Source organism: Mya arenaria, chromosome 9, assembly GCF_026914265.1.
Source record: "Mya arenaria isolate MELC-2E11 chromosome 9, ASM2691426v1".
NCBI classification, from domain to species: Eukaryota; Metazoa; Mollusca; class Bivalvia; order Myida; family Myidae; genus Mya; species Mya arenaria.
Window position 1 is genome coordinate 61306858 of NC_069130.1, and position 20742 is coordinate 61327599.

The following is a 20742-nucleotide window of genomic DNA, read 5'->3' on the forward strand; positions in this document are numbered from 1 at the left end:
TGTACTTTTCCTTAAATATTTTTTTTATTTAATTCTTTGTTTTTCTTTTATATAATTGCCAATATCTGTACTCCTTATGAGACAATAGCTTTATGTTTGTTCAGAGTAGTCAATAGACTGTGATGTTATTCTTAAGAAATGTCTGTGTCCATGTTGATCTTGTTAAATGCATTTGACCTCTTGCTACTCTCTGGTTGATCTTCAAGTAATCCATTATTTATCTTAACTGGTTGAAGTATACAATAACTGCATTGGATGAAAAAGTAACTGTATGTGTTGTAAGATTGGAGATGGTAGCAAAGTATTCTTGCGTTCTTTTATGTCTGTCATTCACAACGGCTGGACTGACATCTACAAAATCAGGCAATTTAGATTGTTGGTTTGTTTCATGGATCAAAGCAATGTGGCTAATTTCATTATCCGTGTGGCTTCCAATACTAATGGAATGGTTTAGTCCAATGGTGCCCAGGGGTCGTGAGTTCGACATTCAGTGGGGGCTCGACTGTAACTTTTCGCTCTACTATCATTTAAAAAATTTAAATGATAGTAGAGCGAAAAGTTACAGTCGGGCTAAATTAAATTAAAATGAATGGCAGTGTAGATCAATTTGTTTGATTTCTTATGCCATCTGCACAACCAACATGCAACTGTAAAGTAGTCACAGGAATGGTAGTAACGGTGAAACGTCCTACAATTAACAGCATTGTCTTACAATAATATAGATATTACTTAAAAACTTTTTGAAGTAATGATCAACAATGACATTAAGATTAAAATAGTAATGGAATGAAATATACATTTAAGCAACTAGACAACGTTTCACACTAAATATCTGAGCTCTAGGCCTTACAGTTTTTGTCAAGAAGATTTCTAAAGTTTTACATTTCGGTTGCCATGGCAATCAGACTTCTACATGCAATTCGTTTCTTTGAACATCTTTCAAAAAGAATCAATCTAAGGAACATTCCTGTGAAGTTTCATAAAATATAGCCGGTAAACCTCGAGTGACATTCTGCTCTCGGGTTGACTATATCAATGTCGCACATGCTGCCATATGGTATTTATATAATATCTCTATGAAAAACAGGTCATCCAGGGGCATGGTCATTTCTTTACCTAAGGGGCATAATTTAAACAAATAAAACCGTATAGCTGAAACAGTGGTCTCAAATCTTGTTTGAAATACTCCAGATCACAAGTTTATCTAGTTAACTTGAAAAGCAGATGACATTTGAAAGTTTATACCGATGACGTTAGCATGGTTCTTAAGTTTAACAAATTTCGGAACAATCTGTCCCATGATAAAAAGGGATATTTAGCATTTTCTTTTATTTACAGTTTACAGAAATGTACAATCCACACTCCTTTGTCTACTGGAAACATGACCAGAACGGGATGAGCACGCTAGGATTCGGTGGAATGGTGCTATGTTACAGAAACTCGCCCCCGATCTCTTCTACGATGTAAGCAAACCAGCGCATATATGTTTATTCGCATTTAACACGTTCATTTATTATCAATATCAGTGTTCTCACTATTTGATTATTGAATTTCTACCCAATAGGAAATCAATTACGGACGATTTTTTTCTTGATCCATAAGTATTTTCACCGCACTATGCAAGTAGCAATCTTATCAGATATTAACTACTGGGTTTCGTTTTATCATTGAGGAAGTAGAATCATTGATGAGCTGTTCAAAATCATTGCTTTTCAAAAACTTCTGCAAGACAATGAATAGCAATCTATTTTTGCTTTACTTTCTGATTATTACGGGTGAGTTTATTATTGTTTTAATAATACTAGTATAACATTTGTTTAACATACATCGAAAAGATTAGTGTTACTATAAAACAGTGTTTTTATATTTGCTAGGACATAAATAATTATGCATCTATTTCGGCGAACACATTTTGTTAATAATTGATATCAAATTTGAAAATATGGACATTTTTTAACGCTAAAGATAGTTTGAAATTTTCTTTTATAAAATATGTGTTTACGGCGAAGCGTTATATATTCAACGCTTAAAAAGGAAAATTGAAGAAAATCATTGGTATTGATAGATTATTGTAAATGATTACAGTACATAGATCATGGTAAATCCTTCAAGCGGTACCCCACAGTATTTTACTAATAACGTCATGCTAATATGTTTACAATATGTCTGTTGTGTTATCACCAGGGTCATACAGGATCTTGGTCTCTATTTGGCAGTGACCATATTCCATCATAACAGGATATTGGTTTTGTTTGGCATTGAACATAGACATCGTCTCTTATTACAGGATATTGGTTGAGTTCGCCTTGGTTATCGTCCCTTATTACATGATAATGGTATATTTTGGCCTTGACCATCGTCCCTTATTACATGATAATTGTATATTTTGGCCTTAACCATCGTCCCTTATTACAGGATTTTGGTATATTTTGGCCGGCCCATAGTCCGCCATTACATGATATAGATATATTTTGGCCTTGACCATCATCCCTTATTGCAGGATATTGGTATATTTTGGCCTTGACCATCGTCCGCACTTACAGGAAATTGATATATTTTGGCTTTACCATCGTCCTTTATTACAGGAGATTGGTTTATTTTGGCCTTGACCATAGTCCGCCAATACAGGATAAAAATATGGACAATAGATAGATGTTATAAAAACGTAAAAAGCATTTATTCCTGATTGTACTTTTAATAAAAATAAAAAAAATCACCTTTGAAAGAGTATAAATAACCCAGCCTCTGTTCTTAAAAAATAATCAATCAACCTGATTAAAATTATAACGACGATATGCTAATAGAAAAATACTTCCAGCAAATTTTCGAACACAAACATTGTTCCTACATGTTAAAGAAGGTGTTTGGTTTTGTTAAGTCCCATATGCATTACCTTCCATATCGGAGCGGTAGCAACGCGGATAAGGCTTCACTCTGAAACATACATTATATACAAATAGTAAATAATGTATTAAGTTTTCGACGACATCGTCAAACCTTGACCCTGATCAATTTGCGTTAAAGGGTTCGATTTCATCGTCCACGGCAAGGTGGTATACAAGAGATGTAACTAATTTACAAAAGTTATCCAAGGAAATTGCTTCATTTAATAGATTTACTTACATACAACCTTTTATTTAAACGCACTCATAGGCTGTCATTTGGATGGGCTCCTTTTTACTTGAATGAAATATATAATAATTGCTGTTTAACTCTTATTGCTCTTGCAGTAGGTGTTCATGCTGTTTGTAGACCCGGGTTCTGGGGTCAGGACTGCCGCAACATATGCGGTATAGGGTGCGAGAACAAGCAATGTGACCCTATCAGTGGATACTGTGTATGCAGGAATGGCTTTTGGGGTGAGCGCTGCGTTGATCAATGCAGCTATGGCTCTGAAGGAATGTGTGACATACGAAGAAATTGCTACTGCAATGGTAACACGTGGCGATATGCTTGCGATTATGCATGCGAAAGTAGCTGTAGGGACATGTGTGTGGAATTTACAAATGTTAGCAGATGCATGTGTTTTCAAACAGACTACTTCATGAATTCACAATCATGTCTTGTTTGTTACAAAGAAAATGGACACTGCGCAATGACATGCAAAGATGGATTTTGGGGTCCGAAATGCGATAATAAATGCAGTATCCACTGTAATGGCATCTGCAACAAGTTAAATGGACACTGTTTTTACTGTAAGCCTGGGTTCAATGGTGATTTTTGTGAATGTTATAATCCAGAATGCAAAACATGCGAAGGGCCACACACATGCACGAGTTGTGTACCTGGACGTTATGGCTCAGCCTTTTGTCAAAATCACTGTAGTAGGGGTTGTGTTCATGGTATATGTAAAATGGACGGCACGTGCATTTGTAGAAGGTTTTTCCAAGGACCAAACTGCAATATTTGTGTCCCTGATCACTTCGGAGAAAATTGTGAAAAAGAATGTCCGAACTGTCTTCATTAATTATGTAATGACAACGGGATTTGCTTACATGGTTGCATAAATCAGAACGTTATCGGTAATAAATGTGAATCGTGTGCATTAGGATTATATGGAGTCGAAGACTATGATAACCCATGTAATGAAACATGCAATAGTGATTGCTTTGGTGTGAATTGCGATTCCAAATCGGGCGTTTGCCTTGGCGGTTGTATTAAAAACGTCCATGGTCCAAAATGCGAACATTCATGTTCCTCTTTTTGCGTACCCGATAAATTTGGTAATCTCTGTCACACAAATGGATCATGCGTCGGGAAGTGCCTGGAAGGATATTATGGTGAGCGATGCCAGAATACCTGTAATACCAACTGCGAAAACACGGCATGCCTACAATATAGCGGCAGATGTAGGGACGGTTGCAAACATGGATACTACTCTCGTGGTTCGAAATGTAGTGAGTATGCTTAGGACTAGTTATTTACGTTTTAAAAACAAATCGTTTGTTTGAAAAAAATGTAATAAATATAGAATACTTGAAAATGCATCAATCAACTGTCAAGTGTTATAGTGTTATCAGCAGAATGTTTAAGCATGATATTGATAAGACTAGAATGATTGTGATTAAAATGAAATAAACCTTGTCACAATGTGTCACACTCGGATAAAAGATGATCAAACAGTATCAGCATTTGCTCAATTCCTTGCATTTGAAGATATGACAGGTATTAAGATTTTATTTCTATAAAGATAAAAGATATGTCGTTATTATTTGCATGACACAAACACTGCTCGTTCTGGTTTCAACGTATGAATAATTGAATGCCTTATTATCTGTCAAAGTTCTAATTTGATATTGTAGCTAGCTACGGAGGTCTGATCGGTGGTTTAGTAGGAGCTGCAGCCGTCGTTGTGGTTGCTGTTATCATTGCCTGTAGATTAAAGAAAAATTGGTATATAACTTTAGACCTTAAAGCTTACCCTACATTATATTTTTAAAAATAGCATCTTATTCAGATTTAAGACTGTCCATGAATAAGTATAAACAATAAATCCGTATTTAACCTGTTTAGTCAAAATGGTATTAGGAAAATGTCAATTTAGGATGAAACACAGAATAAAGCAAAAAAACATGTTTTAATATATTTCGCCATTGAAGATATACAGACACACGGTTTATGTTTACTTGTATACTATACATCGTCAACAACACGTGTTTTAAATAGTGTTTCCTATGTGATGAACCGTAGAACTGAACATTAAACCTACTTGATGTAACTATATGATTTTAATTGGCTTTACATGTAGTAGCAAAATCAACATTCATTTTAGAGTAACATCTTCGACATCATTTCACTTACGATCGTAATGTAGTCAAACGTACTGTTAAATAAATGTTTCAATCGAAATATCTAAGGAAGGAACAACTTACCTGGTTATTGAAATTTTAACATTGACTTTCGGTAGGAATAAAAGACATTTAAAACTGAGATATATTGAAATATAAAAGCATGGCATTAACTTTAAATTACAGACGAGCTAAGGTCGCTGTGCATTCTGAATGTCCCTCTTTTTAGATATAGTCCATGGTTTAATGGTATTTAATAACCGACATTCTGTGAATTGTCGAAGTAAGAATAATTTTATTTAAACTGTTTTGTTTTTGCTTTCAGCTCTTAAACAACTGCATCAAGTTGTTGATCTACAACGAGATTGGTCCATATTTCCTAAGCTTGAGAGTTAGGCTTTGGTGTTTGAATGTGTAAACAAGATCAGAGTAACCTTAAATGCTGCTGTACATGCCCTAACCGCAAACTCTTGCAATTTTTTTAAGGAGAACAGGACTAAGTATAATATTTCATTTACCCAATTAATTCCTTAAACCTGACTTTATAAAGCTTGTCATAATTAAAGTGAATATCTTAAAATCAATTTCCCTTGAACATCTTAAAAATCTTTAAAAGTAGAAATTCCATAATTTATACCTCAATAAAATGATGATAGCTTGATCCAGCTATAAGTGACTAAATGAGTGAGGTAACTAAAGCTTTCTAGTTTGGAATATTACTATTATTTGAATGTATTTCACACGTTAATCCGTTGCAATCTTTGTGTTCTTTGTTCGTGTAATAGTTGTGTACCTACTCTCAGTATAAAACAAACACGATTTTGTAACAAGAGTTTGATTGCTTGCTAACGATTGTCAAATTGTGCTCAAATGCCATCTCTGTTTATATATCAATATCAAAGTCATTGAGGCAATTCAAAAAAATGTAAATTCACATATTTAGTGAAATGGCTATTTTAAACTTTAAGTGGAGAAATCTATGTGTGTACTTTATAGAAATTATTATTTGCTTTACTATACGTTTGATTGTAAAGACATGTATAGTCGTTCCTATAAGAAAGAGCTTTAACCGATGCCAGCCGATACCGTCATATATTATCATAAGAGCCCTAATTTCTTGAAACGTCTCAAGTCCCTTATAACAGGATTAAGCTAATCTCACTATTTTTGTTTCCCTATTATTTGTGTTATTATTTATTTTTAGAGAATTCAGACATTAAATAGGAAATATGTTCATGATATTCACAATGTTTCATTTATCAAAATTAATTTTAAGCCTATTAAGCTTAAGATGTTTCGAGAAATTTAGGCCAGGTTCTTGAATTACTGATGCCAGTCGATAACACCTCGTATAATTATAAGGCCAAAAAAATAATACCTGTGTTTCCGGTAACCCGACCGACCCTATTTTTTCCTCGCCGACCCTTATCTTTTTTTTTAGACATAAAAGTAGTAAAAAAATAAAATATATCGTTATTATTTTCGTTGTTTGTCTTTCGATGTCCCCGCAGAATAAACTTTCATTCCTAATGATGTATAACCGAGACCCTATGTCAACAGGAAAACAAAATGGCAGAGGGCGGCGAACCCTGTCCGATATCTTCAAATTGGCAAACGCATGTTTACGGTCCAAACACGTGGTTAATCACAAGAGACATTTTGCAGTCTTTAAAATGAAAATATTTAAGATTATAGTCCGCGGTGTTATTTATTCATGTCCAAAATAAAACTTATTTTTTTACAATTAAGCTCTGCGTATATCATGCATGCTTCTTACGATTAGGCTTTGCGAATTCATGTTTATTTATTTCGCCCTATATTAATAAGTCCCATCAACTGAAACCAAAACAAAAACCTTCGAAAGTTAACGACACATTTGTTGGAATGTGTCGGCTGCAGATCAAACGGTACAATTTGTGACGTGAGAGCACGAGCGGTGATAATATCAAAGGCGCGTGGCTATGGTTTGTATTTAATTCGGTCAGTCGGATACCGTATGATCCCATTTGATTGCCAAGATTTCGATCGAAAAAATAATAATCAATAATCGTCGTCTGGGAATCTTATAACAATGACCGAAATGTTTGAATTCACTATAAATATGAATGAAACTTTGATTGTACGAAAATAAGATAAGTAAAATAAATCCATATCCGCGTTTACTTGTTCTGTTTTAAACCTATCCCATTTCAAAACCTAGTTTAAGGAGCTCACAGATAACAAGAAAATCGACGATTTTCCTCAAGCAAATTAACAAATTTAGTTGATAATTGACTGTTTGAGTAGAACATTATCACAGATTTGTAGAAATTGAAGTGCTGGATTTGTTCTAAAAACCGAGTATTGTATACAAAAAACACCAGATTTCATGGGCAAAATTGGCGGGAAAATACAATAGTCGAAGGTAAGTAAATGATTTCAGACATTAAACAATGGTGTTTTTCTCTGACTTTTTGTCAATTATGATACGCTTAGATATAACATAATTCATCTGATTCAACAGAAAATTGCATGATATGGAAAAAAAAAATCCCGACCGACCGACCCTTTTTTTTCGCCATGTTACCGGAAACACATGTGGTTTTTTTTGGCCTAAGAGACAATTCGTAAAGGGTTAGAATAATTCAGTTTCGAATATTCGACAGCATAATTTTGTATTGTTGCTTTATTTTATTTATTCAATACACTGACCTTATGCCTCTAATCAGCGTTAATGTTTAAGTTATTGACTACAAGGCTTGTCTCTGAAGTTTTCATTGTATTATTGACTCCGGGCCGGGAAAGGGCCGTAACTGATGTTGAAAAAACTCGTCGCCAAATCCCATTGCATGTCCTTTCTATACGAACGCAAGGAAAGGTATTACTATAATCCATCAAAATGTAAAGTTTTAGTATTTAATGAAAATAAAAAGAGCCCTAGGACATGGAAACTTGGTGATTATTTAATTGATGAATCCGATTCATATAACCACCTTGGAATACTTTGTAATAAACAATTAAATATCAATGAAAACATATCAGAAAGCTGCCATAAGCTTCGAAAAACGTTTTTCAGTGTGACAAACTGTGGAATCGGTAAAAACGGGCTAAACCCGATCACTTCAATACGCATCTACGAAACGAAAGTTCTCTCAGCCGCTCTATACGGGAGCGAACTCTGGAGCGGTGTCACTTCGAACCAGTTGCTCCCCTTGGAAAGAATCCACCGGCAATGCATTAAGTGGATCCAAGGGGTCCCAAAAGAATCACGCACAGACATTGCACTCAGTTGTCTTGGAATCCAACCAATTCAAAATTTCATTGATTCGAAAAAATTAGCATTCTTATGTCAATTATGTCACGCTGATCCAAATATGAAAATTAAAAAAGTCTTTGTCAACAGACTTTTATCGTTTATATCACAACCTATAAAAGCTCAGGGATTTATCCCTGATATATATAGTATTCTAGGTAAATACGAACTCACATCATACTTAACAGAATTTTCTAAGTCTTCCGTGTTTCCAAACAAATTCGTTTGGAAAAGAATTTGCAAATCAGCCATTGATGAACATGTGACAAAATCGTGGAAAAGTACACGATGACGAAAACCTCAAACTATTCTCCCTTTTTCACTCCAATTATGAATTTTGTCTGATATGGCGATTTCTAAAAAGCTTCCCAGTCTATAAAAAGCAATGTTTCTCAATGTTCGGTTTATTATGTAAATTTTTTGCACGGAAGTATTTCATTACATGCTATCATTGTAATGCAGTAACAAATGAAATTGTTCTGCATAAGGTGTTCTTTTGTCCATATTTTGAAAATGAACGATGCCGGCTATGGTCCAAACTTATAAACCTCTTAGGTGAAGAACAATTTAGACGCTTGATTTTATTAAATCTGAACCATCAACTTGTTGAGATGTTAAGAGGATTCACCAATCTTGACATTACTGATGAATGTCGAATCCAGTGCTTTATTGTAGTGTCAAATTTTGCAAAAAATATAAATTGACAATAAATGCCATTGTAACCACAACACAATTGTAAACGGACTTTATTTCAATCAAACGATAAGCGTCAGTTCCTGTCAAATGACATAGGCAATGTATTATTTGTATATATTGTAAATAACCTTATGCTTTATATGTGTCCATAACGTTTGTGTGTTTGTTTGTTTTTTGTTGTTATTTTTCTAATTCCATACTTTGTATTGTATTGTATATATTTGTGTATGTGTATATAAACTATACTTCTCTTCACATTTGGAGGTGGAGGATAAACAGAATAAACTAAACTAAACTAAATCGTATAATGTGTAAATGTATCGTCATGCAATAAAATATGTTTTAACTCCAAGTTCATAGCAGAAACCGGGAAACTTTACTATAACCACGAAAGGTCGTAAAAAAACAAACACATAATGATAGCAAACACAATAATAACAACATCTTGAAATTTTATTTGACAAAACAGTCATACAATAGGTAACATCATATAATTTTACAGTATAAATGGAACAATATAACTACATATGAATAAACACGAACGATAAATTGCAATGTTCATAAAGTTTCAATGTTGCCTAAGCGCATGCACATCAATGCAGGATGTTCATTTATTTCGTTATCCATACAGTCCATACACTCACTGTTTTACAACTCGACATTTCGTTTGAGTTGTGGTTTTGTTGTAAAATACAGTAACACAACATACTTTATTTAACATTAATGATACATTGCAACCACTTTAAAACATAATTCTTCAGACAAACTCATTGATAATTTAACAAAGACTATATTATTGTAAACACTGTCACCAAAACCACAAGATGGTCATATATACATAAACATTAACCTCAGAATCCAAAGCTATGATGGACGCTCACTTTCAATACCAGATATACCATTCTGGAAATATCTGCAGCTCAGCTAAACATATATCAATTCACAAGTAAAACTTTGATATTTTTCGCTGATTGTTCCAAGGCGGAGATCCCATCAATTATTGATAAAGCTATTTGGATACATATGCTGTCTGTGTGTGGTGTTTGTATTTGTGTATGTGCTGTTTATACATTTGTGTCTCTTCCCCGTAAAACAGTTCAACGTTATATTGGTCTTCGACGCATCTTATCGAAAGGTTAGTTTGATAGCCAGCTCCTTGTTTTTAAAACGATTTTATATTTAGAAATCGGCATGCTTCTCTTAACGTTTCTGACAGCAAAATTTTACTGGTTCTGTATTGAAGAAAGTTCATGAAAAACTATTTTGATCAGAAAAGTTCTGAATAATGTAAACATATTTGAGATTAAAGACATGAATTGTGTATGCGTATTGCAACTGGGTGGTCACAGGTACATGTATTTGAAGACAGCAGAGTTAAGCTTACACAGTGTATTTATTTGCATACATTCTAAAGTTTTGGACTCCAAGCTAATTGAAAACCATCTTTCTTGAACATTCCTCATCACCAATGTGTACTGGACTTCGAACTAACGCGACTGAATGAGCAAGAATCATCAGCAGTAAAACGAAACTGTTGCGAAACATGAAATAAATCAATTAAACAATATTAATTGCCATAGTTTGTTATACACCGATTCAACCATTACTCTGCTTATTTGTTCATGTATTTTCTATGTATATAAGTATGTATCTGCGTTATTTTCAATTGATGGTTTTCTGAATTAAAATAACGTCACAAACGGTATTGAAGTTTCGCTTATATGTGTATACAGTGTTGATATGATCACGATTATTGAAATGTACATGAAATTATTTTGTACAGGCAAATACACTTACATACTATACATGCATGCAATTATAATACAGTCAGTGCATACTGATGTACATGACCAGTCGAAATAGGTAAAAATAAATATTGCAAACATAACGTGTCCAGTAAGCTTTGAAATTCTTTGGCAATTCATTCAAACAACTAATTTGATACTAAAAACTAAAAAGAAAAGTGTAAATCACAATTTTGCTAAGCAGCGTAGCCTACAAAAACGCATGATTGTTCAACACTGATTTTAACAAATTCAAGATACTGGCCAGCTAAATTATCCGTACATGGACAACACATTTAAATGACATTCACCGTCCTTAATCGGAATATGGAATCAGACAGTTTAAGTTGTCTATTTTCAGTCTATCAAACTCCGACACAGTGAGCTGCCCATTGGGACTGGCTTCGCTCGAGTGGTGTTTCACAATATCAATGGGCGAACGTTACCAATTTCATACGGCCACTTATGGTTTAAGTTCAAAGCCATATCGCACATATGTATTGCACTCGTAAGTAACTATGTTGCAGTACCTTGACACAATGTATGTGTAATGTCTAATTTACAGCAGCACTGGCTTGTGTTCGCAACTATAATGTTTAGGAAAACGAGCTTCACAATCAAAGTATGTTTTTGAAACTCAATGTTTCTCTTTTTTCAGTCTATGCATAGAAAACTTTTCATTATAATTTTTGCGTTGACATCTTCATCGCTTCAATGGCTTTTGCATGATATCAAATCCTCGTTAATTCCGTTGTTGTCTTTTTACACAAGTTATTTTCGTCGTCTTCTGTAAGCGTAGTTCCACTCCCACGGTATGTCACCTCGTCTTGGACCCGACTCACTTGCTGCTACAAATACAAATGGTATTTATTTATACATACATTCACACTAAAATGTGACAAAGGAGTTTACAATGTTTGCCTCAAAGTTAATTGCAGTCTTTGATTCTATTTTAAGAGGAGAGAATCCGAAAATGTACTTCTGCTTGAACGTGAAGCAACCATTCGGTTGCAGTTGACCTCAAAAGTCGGTGGCGAAAACGTTTTCTCAAACGTCAACCGGTACCTTCACATAAGACGCTCTTCTCGAGCTTATAGGGGATATTATGATAAGACTCTTTTTAGTGACATGTTTCACGTCGAGTTTGGTATGATAACACGTATCCGTCGAGACCGCAGAACGAGACGGATGCGTGTTTACTTACCAAACGAGACGTGATGCAGATTATAAGAAAGGCGTCTTATCGTAATATTCCATTTTGTATTAATCTTACTATCCTTTTTTCTGTTTCAATTTGAATTAAATTTACCGCTACGATTTTTTTTAATTAACTGCTGTCAAATGTCCAAATATGCAATGGTTTGCGCGTATGAATATGTTACGTAAAATTGTTTGTTGAAGTCAAGGGAGGCTACTCCAGCGAAAAAAGTAAGAAAATATATAAATTACTTTATTGAGCAAAATAAGAAAGAAATGATTTATAGCTCAGCAAAATAAACCAACTGCTAATACGAAAATAATAATGAAATGTCACGGCATAAAAATACGGACTTAAACGGTATTTATTTACGAGCATAAACAAATCGTCTTTTCCTGAAGGCGTAAAGTGGCCATTGTTTAACAAAAGTGAGTATTCGTAGGATGTTCAACGATCATTATATGCAGAACTGGAGAAAGATCGTGGGTCAACCGTATTACTATCGATGATGCGAAATAGTCTTTGTGTATTAGCGAGCTGCTCATGTATATGATAATGTTACAACTTATGATCTTCGAAACAACTATGTGCATTTAGTTGTCTAGATAGAACGAAAGTGTTCTCTGCTTCGTGCTTATCCTCATGTTTCTTTGAATACAAGTCCTGAATATGTGCATGCTACTGCTGGCGTGTGTAAAAAAGTAATGCTATGTATACAAAATTCGACAGGTTTTACCAGATATTTTTCGCGCTATTTTTAACGACGCGAAAGTAGTTCACAGACTTCACAACGTACTATAATGGTACGGAAACAGAGAACGACCGTATGGTGACACGGATACTAATGAGCATGCGTAAAATAAACAGTACACATATTTTGATGACGTTTTTCCGAAAAAGTAGTTCGCACGTTTACATACAAGTAACAATTCGTATTATCTGCGATATATGTTTAGCAACTTCACATTCTTCCAAAACTATTGCATAAGAAGTAAAATATCCATACATTAGCATTAAAAGGGAACAGTTGTTAATAATATTAGAGTATTACCTCATATATCGTATATACAATACCATCTTTTTCCATGATTAAATATAAAACACAAATTAATGTGAAACCATTTCGACTACCCGTTGTTTTGATGTTGTTTCTTTGAACTATAGTCTGTGAGAAGTATATAATGTATACTGTATATGGAAGACGAAATGCGATAGAAATAATAAAAATAAGATAAAAAAGAGCACGAGCATGCAATAAGTAATCATATGCACAAAGACTTTAGTCACATGCATCATTTACCAACACAAAGCTAAACTTAGACCGAAATCAAAATACCGCTATATCACCCTCAAACGCGTGCAAATATTTACGTCGATTGTATATGATATACAGGCAAACAATGCTTCACTCATAACGGTAGTTTACATTTAGTACAGCATGTGAAATGGGAAAATCCAAATCAAATTTTGCAAGCTTAACAACTATACCATATTGTCTTAAAAACTTCAATAAGAAAGAGAGTTGAATTTGTTAATTGGTATTTTTATACTTTCGCTAACACATATGTGAAAGTAAGAGAGAAAGTGAAAATAGGAATGCAATGTAAACAATTATAGATACTATTCACCGCTACAGAATACGTGCACATATGCAACCATTCACTTACCATTACCGCTTATAAGGAACGTTTCTTGATTCTTAATATTGAAAGAAAAAAACAGTATTGACTCAAGTGCAATATAAAATGATTCAATTAAAAGAACTAAAATAAACAATCCGTTCATCAAAGATAAACTCAAAAAGAACAGACTCTGCTAATAATTAACAGAACTGCTTTTGAAACAGAAAGTTTAAGCTTTAAAGTTATAAAAATCCTCAATAAAAAAAAAAATCATCAATAAAAAAAACAAAAATGATCAGAAGAAAATGCGAACAAATATTTGTTAATGGATCGTTTTTGTAAATATTCGTGTGTTGGACATATAATGGCCTATGCAGTACACAAAAATATCACAAGTGAAATACCCTAAGCCTGTCTTTAGGAAACAATGCTGTTATCTCAGATTGTATATAGTCTTTATCTCGATAGAGGAGCTCAAAAATCAAGTAAGGCAGTTGTGTTCAATAAAAGTCATAATGAAAAACAAACAAACAAATCAGAAACTCACTTAGTTGGTGCTCGCATCTAGGCCCTATCCAACCATAGACGCACAGACACGCGCCGGTCACGTGGTCACAAGTGGCCCCGTTATCACAGTCACAACGAAATTGGCAGGAAGGCCCGTACCGACCTGCTTGGCACGCTTTAACATAGAAACGTTATTACGTTAACGATGTGTCGTGTATCTTTGTTAATTAATGCTTATACCATATGCTGGTTAAAAGAACAGTCAGGAATAGAGTAATATACAGCTTAAACTTACGCTTCCGGCAGTCGGGCGGCTCTAGGCCAGGCGGACATATACATTCGCCTGAAATATGATGACACGGAAACTCCTCACAGCTGCACAGCTGTGCACAACGCAACCCATATGTTTCGTTTGAACACTCTGAAAAAGAAAGGCTTGAACTACAAGTATCGTTTATCGATTTTCATTTTTTTGAATATTTTTCTTGATGTGTGTGTACCCACAAGTACAGTCTGCATAACCATATCAAACACTTATTGTGATAATTTGCTGAGTTATTTCTTTTAATCTGTACACACATCTGTTCTTCATACTAGTAAAAATCAAATACGTAAAGCAAATTTTATCTACCAAAATATCCACTCGTAGTGCAGATAATGAACAAAGCATGTATATAACCACGCAGCAATATGTTTAAGATAAATGACTTGAAATACAACATTTAAACACCAAAATAACGTTTTCTCCTTACACAAGAATTCACATTCAAATGTATCTTACTTTCCTGACAGGATAAGCCGGTATAACCCGGTTTACAGTCACATGATCCAGTCACGTGATCACAACTGGCCTCGTTTTTACAGTCACATCTTTCACTGCAGTAATCACCGTGCGTTCCCTTTGGGCATTCTGAAAATTCCAAAAGTTACAATACATGCACTGTATTTTTAAGACATAATAAACAATTCTTCATTTGACTTTACCGATGTTTGAATGGCAACAGTTGACATCTGAAACAATTGTTCGGATATCATAAAATGATGATATCAGCAGATGCATATAGTTACGGTAAATTGTGCGATCTTGACCTGATCCAACCTTGAATAAGATTACTTGCGCAAAATCTACTCGTATTTAAACAAATATGTGGCAAGCGTAATTAAACAAACACTTCTTTTTGGTTTTATTTGGAAAAGATAAAAAATAAAGACACGCACCGTATTCACAGGACTGGCCATAATATCCTGGTTTACATTTACAACATCCCGTAACTGAGTCACAAGAGGCACCATTATCACACCTACAAGTGTGAATACATTCAGGCCCAAATTTGCCATCCGGGCACTCATCCTCACACGTATCTCCATGCCAACCAAGGTCACACATGCAACTACCGGATATAGGATCACAGTGACCTTTTGGTCCACACTCACACTCTTCTTCACAATCTATACCGAAAAAGCCTTCTTCACAAGCTAAAAACAGAAACAATTATTTTCAAAATCAGGTAAAGCTTTTTATAGTTGAAGAAGTGTTTAATATCAATTCATATGGTATCTCAATATTAGGATATTGCGTTGCTATCAAAAAGGTGCGTGATCAAAATTAAAACAATGCTAATTGAACTGTATTGTAAGCCATATTCCATATATTTTCAAAATAAATATATGTAGTTGGAAGCTATTACATAGCGTTGAGGCAAAACGTAGTTTTCATTAACTGATGGTCTACTTGAGAAACACATATTAAAAATACAAAGTACTTTTGTCACAGCTATGCCCTGTGAAGCCAGGCGGACACTTGCATTTCCCAGCTATCCGGCCACAGTGCGCACTGTCCATACACTCACACAACTCAGTACAGTTCTCACCCCACCGGCCCTCGGGGCACATATGCTGACAAGTGGAACCTAAAATCAATAGCAGAATTGGAATGTTGATTGGGCATCGTTGAACCCTTTACCGCTTTGAGGCGTGTACAGTATTGATCTTGTTATACATTGTACAGAGTTGAAAATAATTATACTCTTTGTCAACGATTTGTTCTCGGCCTCTATGAGGTGTAAACAAACGTTTACTAGTGTATTTGGTGCTGTGTTTGCGCTTGAACGCAAACAAAACAGAAGGAACATAGCGTCATAAGCAAATGACACCCAATTACTAAGAGTACAGTTGGTCAAGCGCCACAAGCAAGGGACACCCAATGACTAAGAGAACAGTCGGTCTAACGCGATAAGCAAAAGACACCCAATGGCTAAGAGTACAGTCGGTCTACCGCCATAAGCAAAGGACAGCTAATGACTAGAGAACAGTCGGTCTAACGCCTTCAGAGAAGGACACCCAAGAACTGAGAATACAGTCGGTCTAACGCCTTAAGTAAAAGACACCCTAGGACTGAGAGTACATTCGGTCTAATGCCATAAACAAATGACACCCTAGTACTATAAGTACAGTCGGTCTAACACCATAAGCAAAGGAGACCCAAGAATTAAGAGTACAGTCCGTTTAACGTCATAAGCAAAGGACACCCAATGACTGATAGTACAGTCATACAGTACAGACAGTCAATGACCACAGAACTGGGAATACAAGCGGTCTAGCGTCTTCAACAAAGGACACCCATGGACTGAGAGTACAGTCGGTCTAACGCCATAAGCAAAGGACACCCAAGATCTGAGAGTACAGTCGGTCTAACGCCATAAGCAAAGGACACCCAAGATCTGAGAGTACAGTCGGTCTAACCCCATAAGCAAAGGACACCCAAGATCTGAGAGTACAGTCGGTCTAACCCCATAAGCAAAGGACACCCAAGATATGAGAGTACAGTCGGTCTAACGCCATAAGCAAAGGACACCCAAGATCTGAGAGTACAGTCCGTCTAACGCCATCAGCAAAGGACACCAAAGATCTGAGAGTACAGTCCGTCTAACGCCATAAGCAAAGGACACCAAAGATATGAGAGTACAGTCGGTCTAACGCCATCAGCAAAGGACACCAAAGATCTGAGAGTACAGTCCGTCTAACGCCATAAGCAAAGGACACCAAAGATATGAGAGTACAGTCGGTCTAACGCCATCAGCAAAGGAGACCCAAGAATTAAGAGTACAGTCCGTCTAACGTCATAAGCAAAGGACACCCAATGACTGATAGTACAGTCATACAGTACAGACAGTCAATGACCACAGAACTGGGAATACAAGCGGTCTAGCGTCTTCAACAAAGGACACCCATGGACTGAGAGTACAGTCGGTCTAACGCCATAAGCAAAGGACACCCAAGATCTGAGAGTACAGTCCGTCTAACGCCATCAGCAAAGGACACCAAAGATCTGAGAGTACAGTCCGTCTAACGCCATAAGCAAAGGACACCAAAGATATGAGAGTACAGTCGGTCTAACGCCATCAGCAAAGGACACCAAAGATCTGAGAGTACAGTCCGTCCAACGCCATAAGCAAAGGACACCAAAGATATGAGAGTACAGTCGGTCTAACGCCATAAGCAAAGGACACCAAAGATCTGAGAGTACAGTCCGTCTAACGCCATAAGCAAATGACACCAAAGTTCTGAGAGTACAGTCCGTCTAACGCCATAAGCAAAGGGACACCAAATATCTGAGAGTACAGTCCGTCTAACGCCATAAGCAAAGGACACCAAAGATCTGAGAGTACAGTCCGTCTAACGCCATAAGTAAAGGACACCCAAGATCTGAGAGTACAGTCCGTCTAACGCCATAAGCAAAGGACACCCAAGATCTGAGAGTAAAGTCGGTCTAACGCCATAAGCAAAGGACACCCAAGATCTGAGAGTACAGTCCGTCTAACGCCATAAGCAAAGGGACACCAAAGGAAATGAAGTACAGTCAGTCTAACGCAATAAGTAAAGACACCCAAGAACTATGCGTACAATCAGCAAAGGCCACCCTAGGACTTTAAGTACAGTAGGTCTAGCCCCATAAGCAAAGGACGCCCAATGACTGAGAGTACAGTCGGTCTAATGCCATAAGCAAACGACACCCTAGGACTATAAGTACAGTCGGTCTAACACCATAAGCAAAGGAGACCCAAGAATTAAGAGTACAGTCCGTCTAACGTCATAAGCAAAGGACACCCAATGACTGATAGTACAGTCATACAGTACAGACAGTCAATGACCACAGAACTGGGAATACAAGCGGTCTAGCGTCTTCAACAAAGGACACCCATGGACTGAGAGTACAGTCGGTCTAACCCCATAAGCAAAGGACACCCAAGATCTGAGAGTACAGTCGGTCTAACGCCATAAGCAAAGGACACCCAAGATCTGAGAGTACAGTCGGTCTAACCCCATAAGCAAAGGACACCCAAGATCTGAGAGTACAGTCGGTCTAACCCCATAAGCAAAGGACACCCAAGATATGAGAGTACAGTCGGTCTAACGCCATAAGCAAAGGACACCCAAGATCTGAGAGTACAGTCCGTCTAACGCCATCAGCAAAGGACACCAAAGATCTGAGAGTACAGTCCGTCTAACGCCATAAGCAAAGGACACCAAAGATATGAGAGTACAGTCGGTCTAACGCCATCAGCAAAGGACACCAAAGATCTGAGAGTACAGTCCGTCTAACGCCATAAGCAAAGGACACCAAAGATATGAGAGTACAGTCGGTCTAACGCCATCAGCAAAGGAGACCCAAGAATTAAGAGTACAGTCCGTCTAACGTCATAAGCAAAGGACACCCAATGACTGATAGTACAGTCATACAGTACAGACAGTCAATGACCACAGAACTGGGAATACAAGCGGTCTAGCGTCTTCAACAAAGGACACCCATGGACTGAGAGTACAGTCGGTCTAACGCCATAAGCAAAGGACACCCAAGATCTGAGAGTACAGTCCGTCTAACGCCATCAGCAAAGGACACCAAAGATCTGAGAGTACAGTCCGTCTAACGCCATAAGCAAAGGACACCAAAGATATGAGAGTACAGTCGGTCTAACGCCATCAGCAAAGGACACCAAAGATCTGAGAGTACAGTCGGTCTAACGCCATAAGCAAAGGACACCAAAGATATGAGAGTACAGTCGGTCTAACGCCATCAGCAAAGGACACCAAAGATCTGAGAGTACAGTCCGTCTAACGCCATAAGCAAAGGACACCAAAGTTCTGAGAGTACAGTCCGTCTAACGCCATAAGCAAAGGGACACCAAAGATCTGAGAGTACAGTCCGTCTAACGCCATAAGCAAAGGACACCAAAGATCTGAGAGTACAGTCCGTCTAACGCCATAAGTAAAGGACACCCAAGATCTGAGAGTACAGTCCGTCTAACGCCATAAGCAAAGGACACCCAAGATCTGAGAGTAAAGTCGGTCTAACGCCATAAGCAAAGGACACCCAAGATCTGAGAGTACAGTCCGTCTAACGCCATAAGCAAAGGGACACCAAAGGAAAGGAAGTACAGTCAGTCTAACGCCATAAGTAAAGACACCCAAGAACTATGCGTACAATCAGCAAAGGCCACCCTAGGACTTTAAGTACAGTAGGTCTAGCCCCATAAGCAAAGGACGCCCAATGACTACGAGTACAGTCGGTCTAACGCCATAAGCAAACGACACCCTAGGACTATAAGTACAGTGGGTATAGCGCCAAAAGAAGTGAACAAACTAGGACCATAAGTACAGTCAGTCTAGCGCTATAAGCTAAGGACACCCTTAGACTAAGAGTACAGTCAGTCTAACGCCATAAGCAAAGGACGCCCAAGGACTATAAGTACAGTCGGTCTAATGCTATAAGCTAACGACACCCTTAGACTAAGAGTACAGTCAGTCTAACGCCATAAGCAAAGGACGCCCAAGGACTATAAGTACAGTCTGTCTAGCGCTATAGGCAAAGGACGACCAAGAACTATAAATACAGTCGGTCTAGCGCTATAGGCAAAGGACGACCAAGAACTATAAATATAGTCGGTCTAGCGCTATAGGCAAAGGACGACCAAGAACTATAAACACAGTCGGTCTAGCGCTATAATATAAGGACACACAAGTCGGTCTAGATTCATAAGCACGGGAACCCCAAAATCTTAGAGTACAGTCGGTCTAGTGTCATAAGAACAAGACACTCAAGGACTAAGGACACTGAGAATACAGTAGGTCTAGCACCATTAGCACAAGGACAGTGATTACAGTCGGAAACAACGCTATAATCAAACGACCTATGAGGACTTTAAGGATAAGGTGCAGACGATTAGTTTCGTTAGCACAGGAAACACAATGACTAAGAGTACAGCGGTTGTAGCGGCATCGACATAAGCAAAATATGCCCAAGCACTTAGAGAACAGTACAGAGTCCAATTTCTGTGTAATATCCAGTATTGTTATC

General features: G+C 36.9%; 1 protein-coding gene across 9 annotated transcripts in view; it reads right to left on the minus strand.

The window, feature by feature from the left end:
- Positions 1–9715: 9715 nt before the first annotated feature.
- The window catches only part of LOC128246520 (multiple epidermal growth factor-like domains protein 6), a 105093-nt gene continuing 94066 nt past the window's right edge, over positions 9716–20742 (minus strand). For 7 of the 9 annotated variants that reach the window (XM_052964751.1, XM_052964758.1, XM_052964756.1 and 4 more), the window contains 6 exons: positions 16151–16297; positions 15606–15863; positions 15169–15297; positions 14683–14808; positions 14428–14562; positions 9716–11908 (listed from right to left, as the gene is read on the minus strand). In XM_052964751.1, the coding sequence (XP_052820711.1) occupies positions 11832–11908; positions 14428–14562; positions 14683–14808; positions 15169–15297; positions 15606–15863; positions 16151–16297 (872 nt within the window). In that variant the 3' untranslated portion in view covers positions 9716–11831. Of the gene's footprint in view, positions 11909–13925; positions 13957–14427; positions 14563–14682; positions 14809–15168; positions 15298–15605; positions 15864–16150; positions 16298–20742 lie in introns of all 9 variants that reach the window. The other 2 variants (XM_052964753.1, XM_052964752.1) reach the window with 2 other exon arrangements.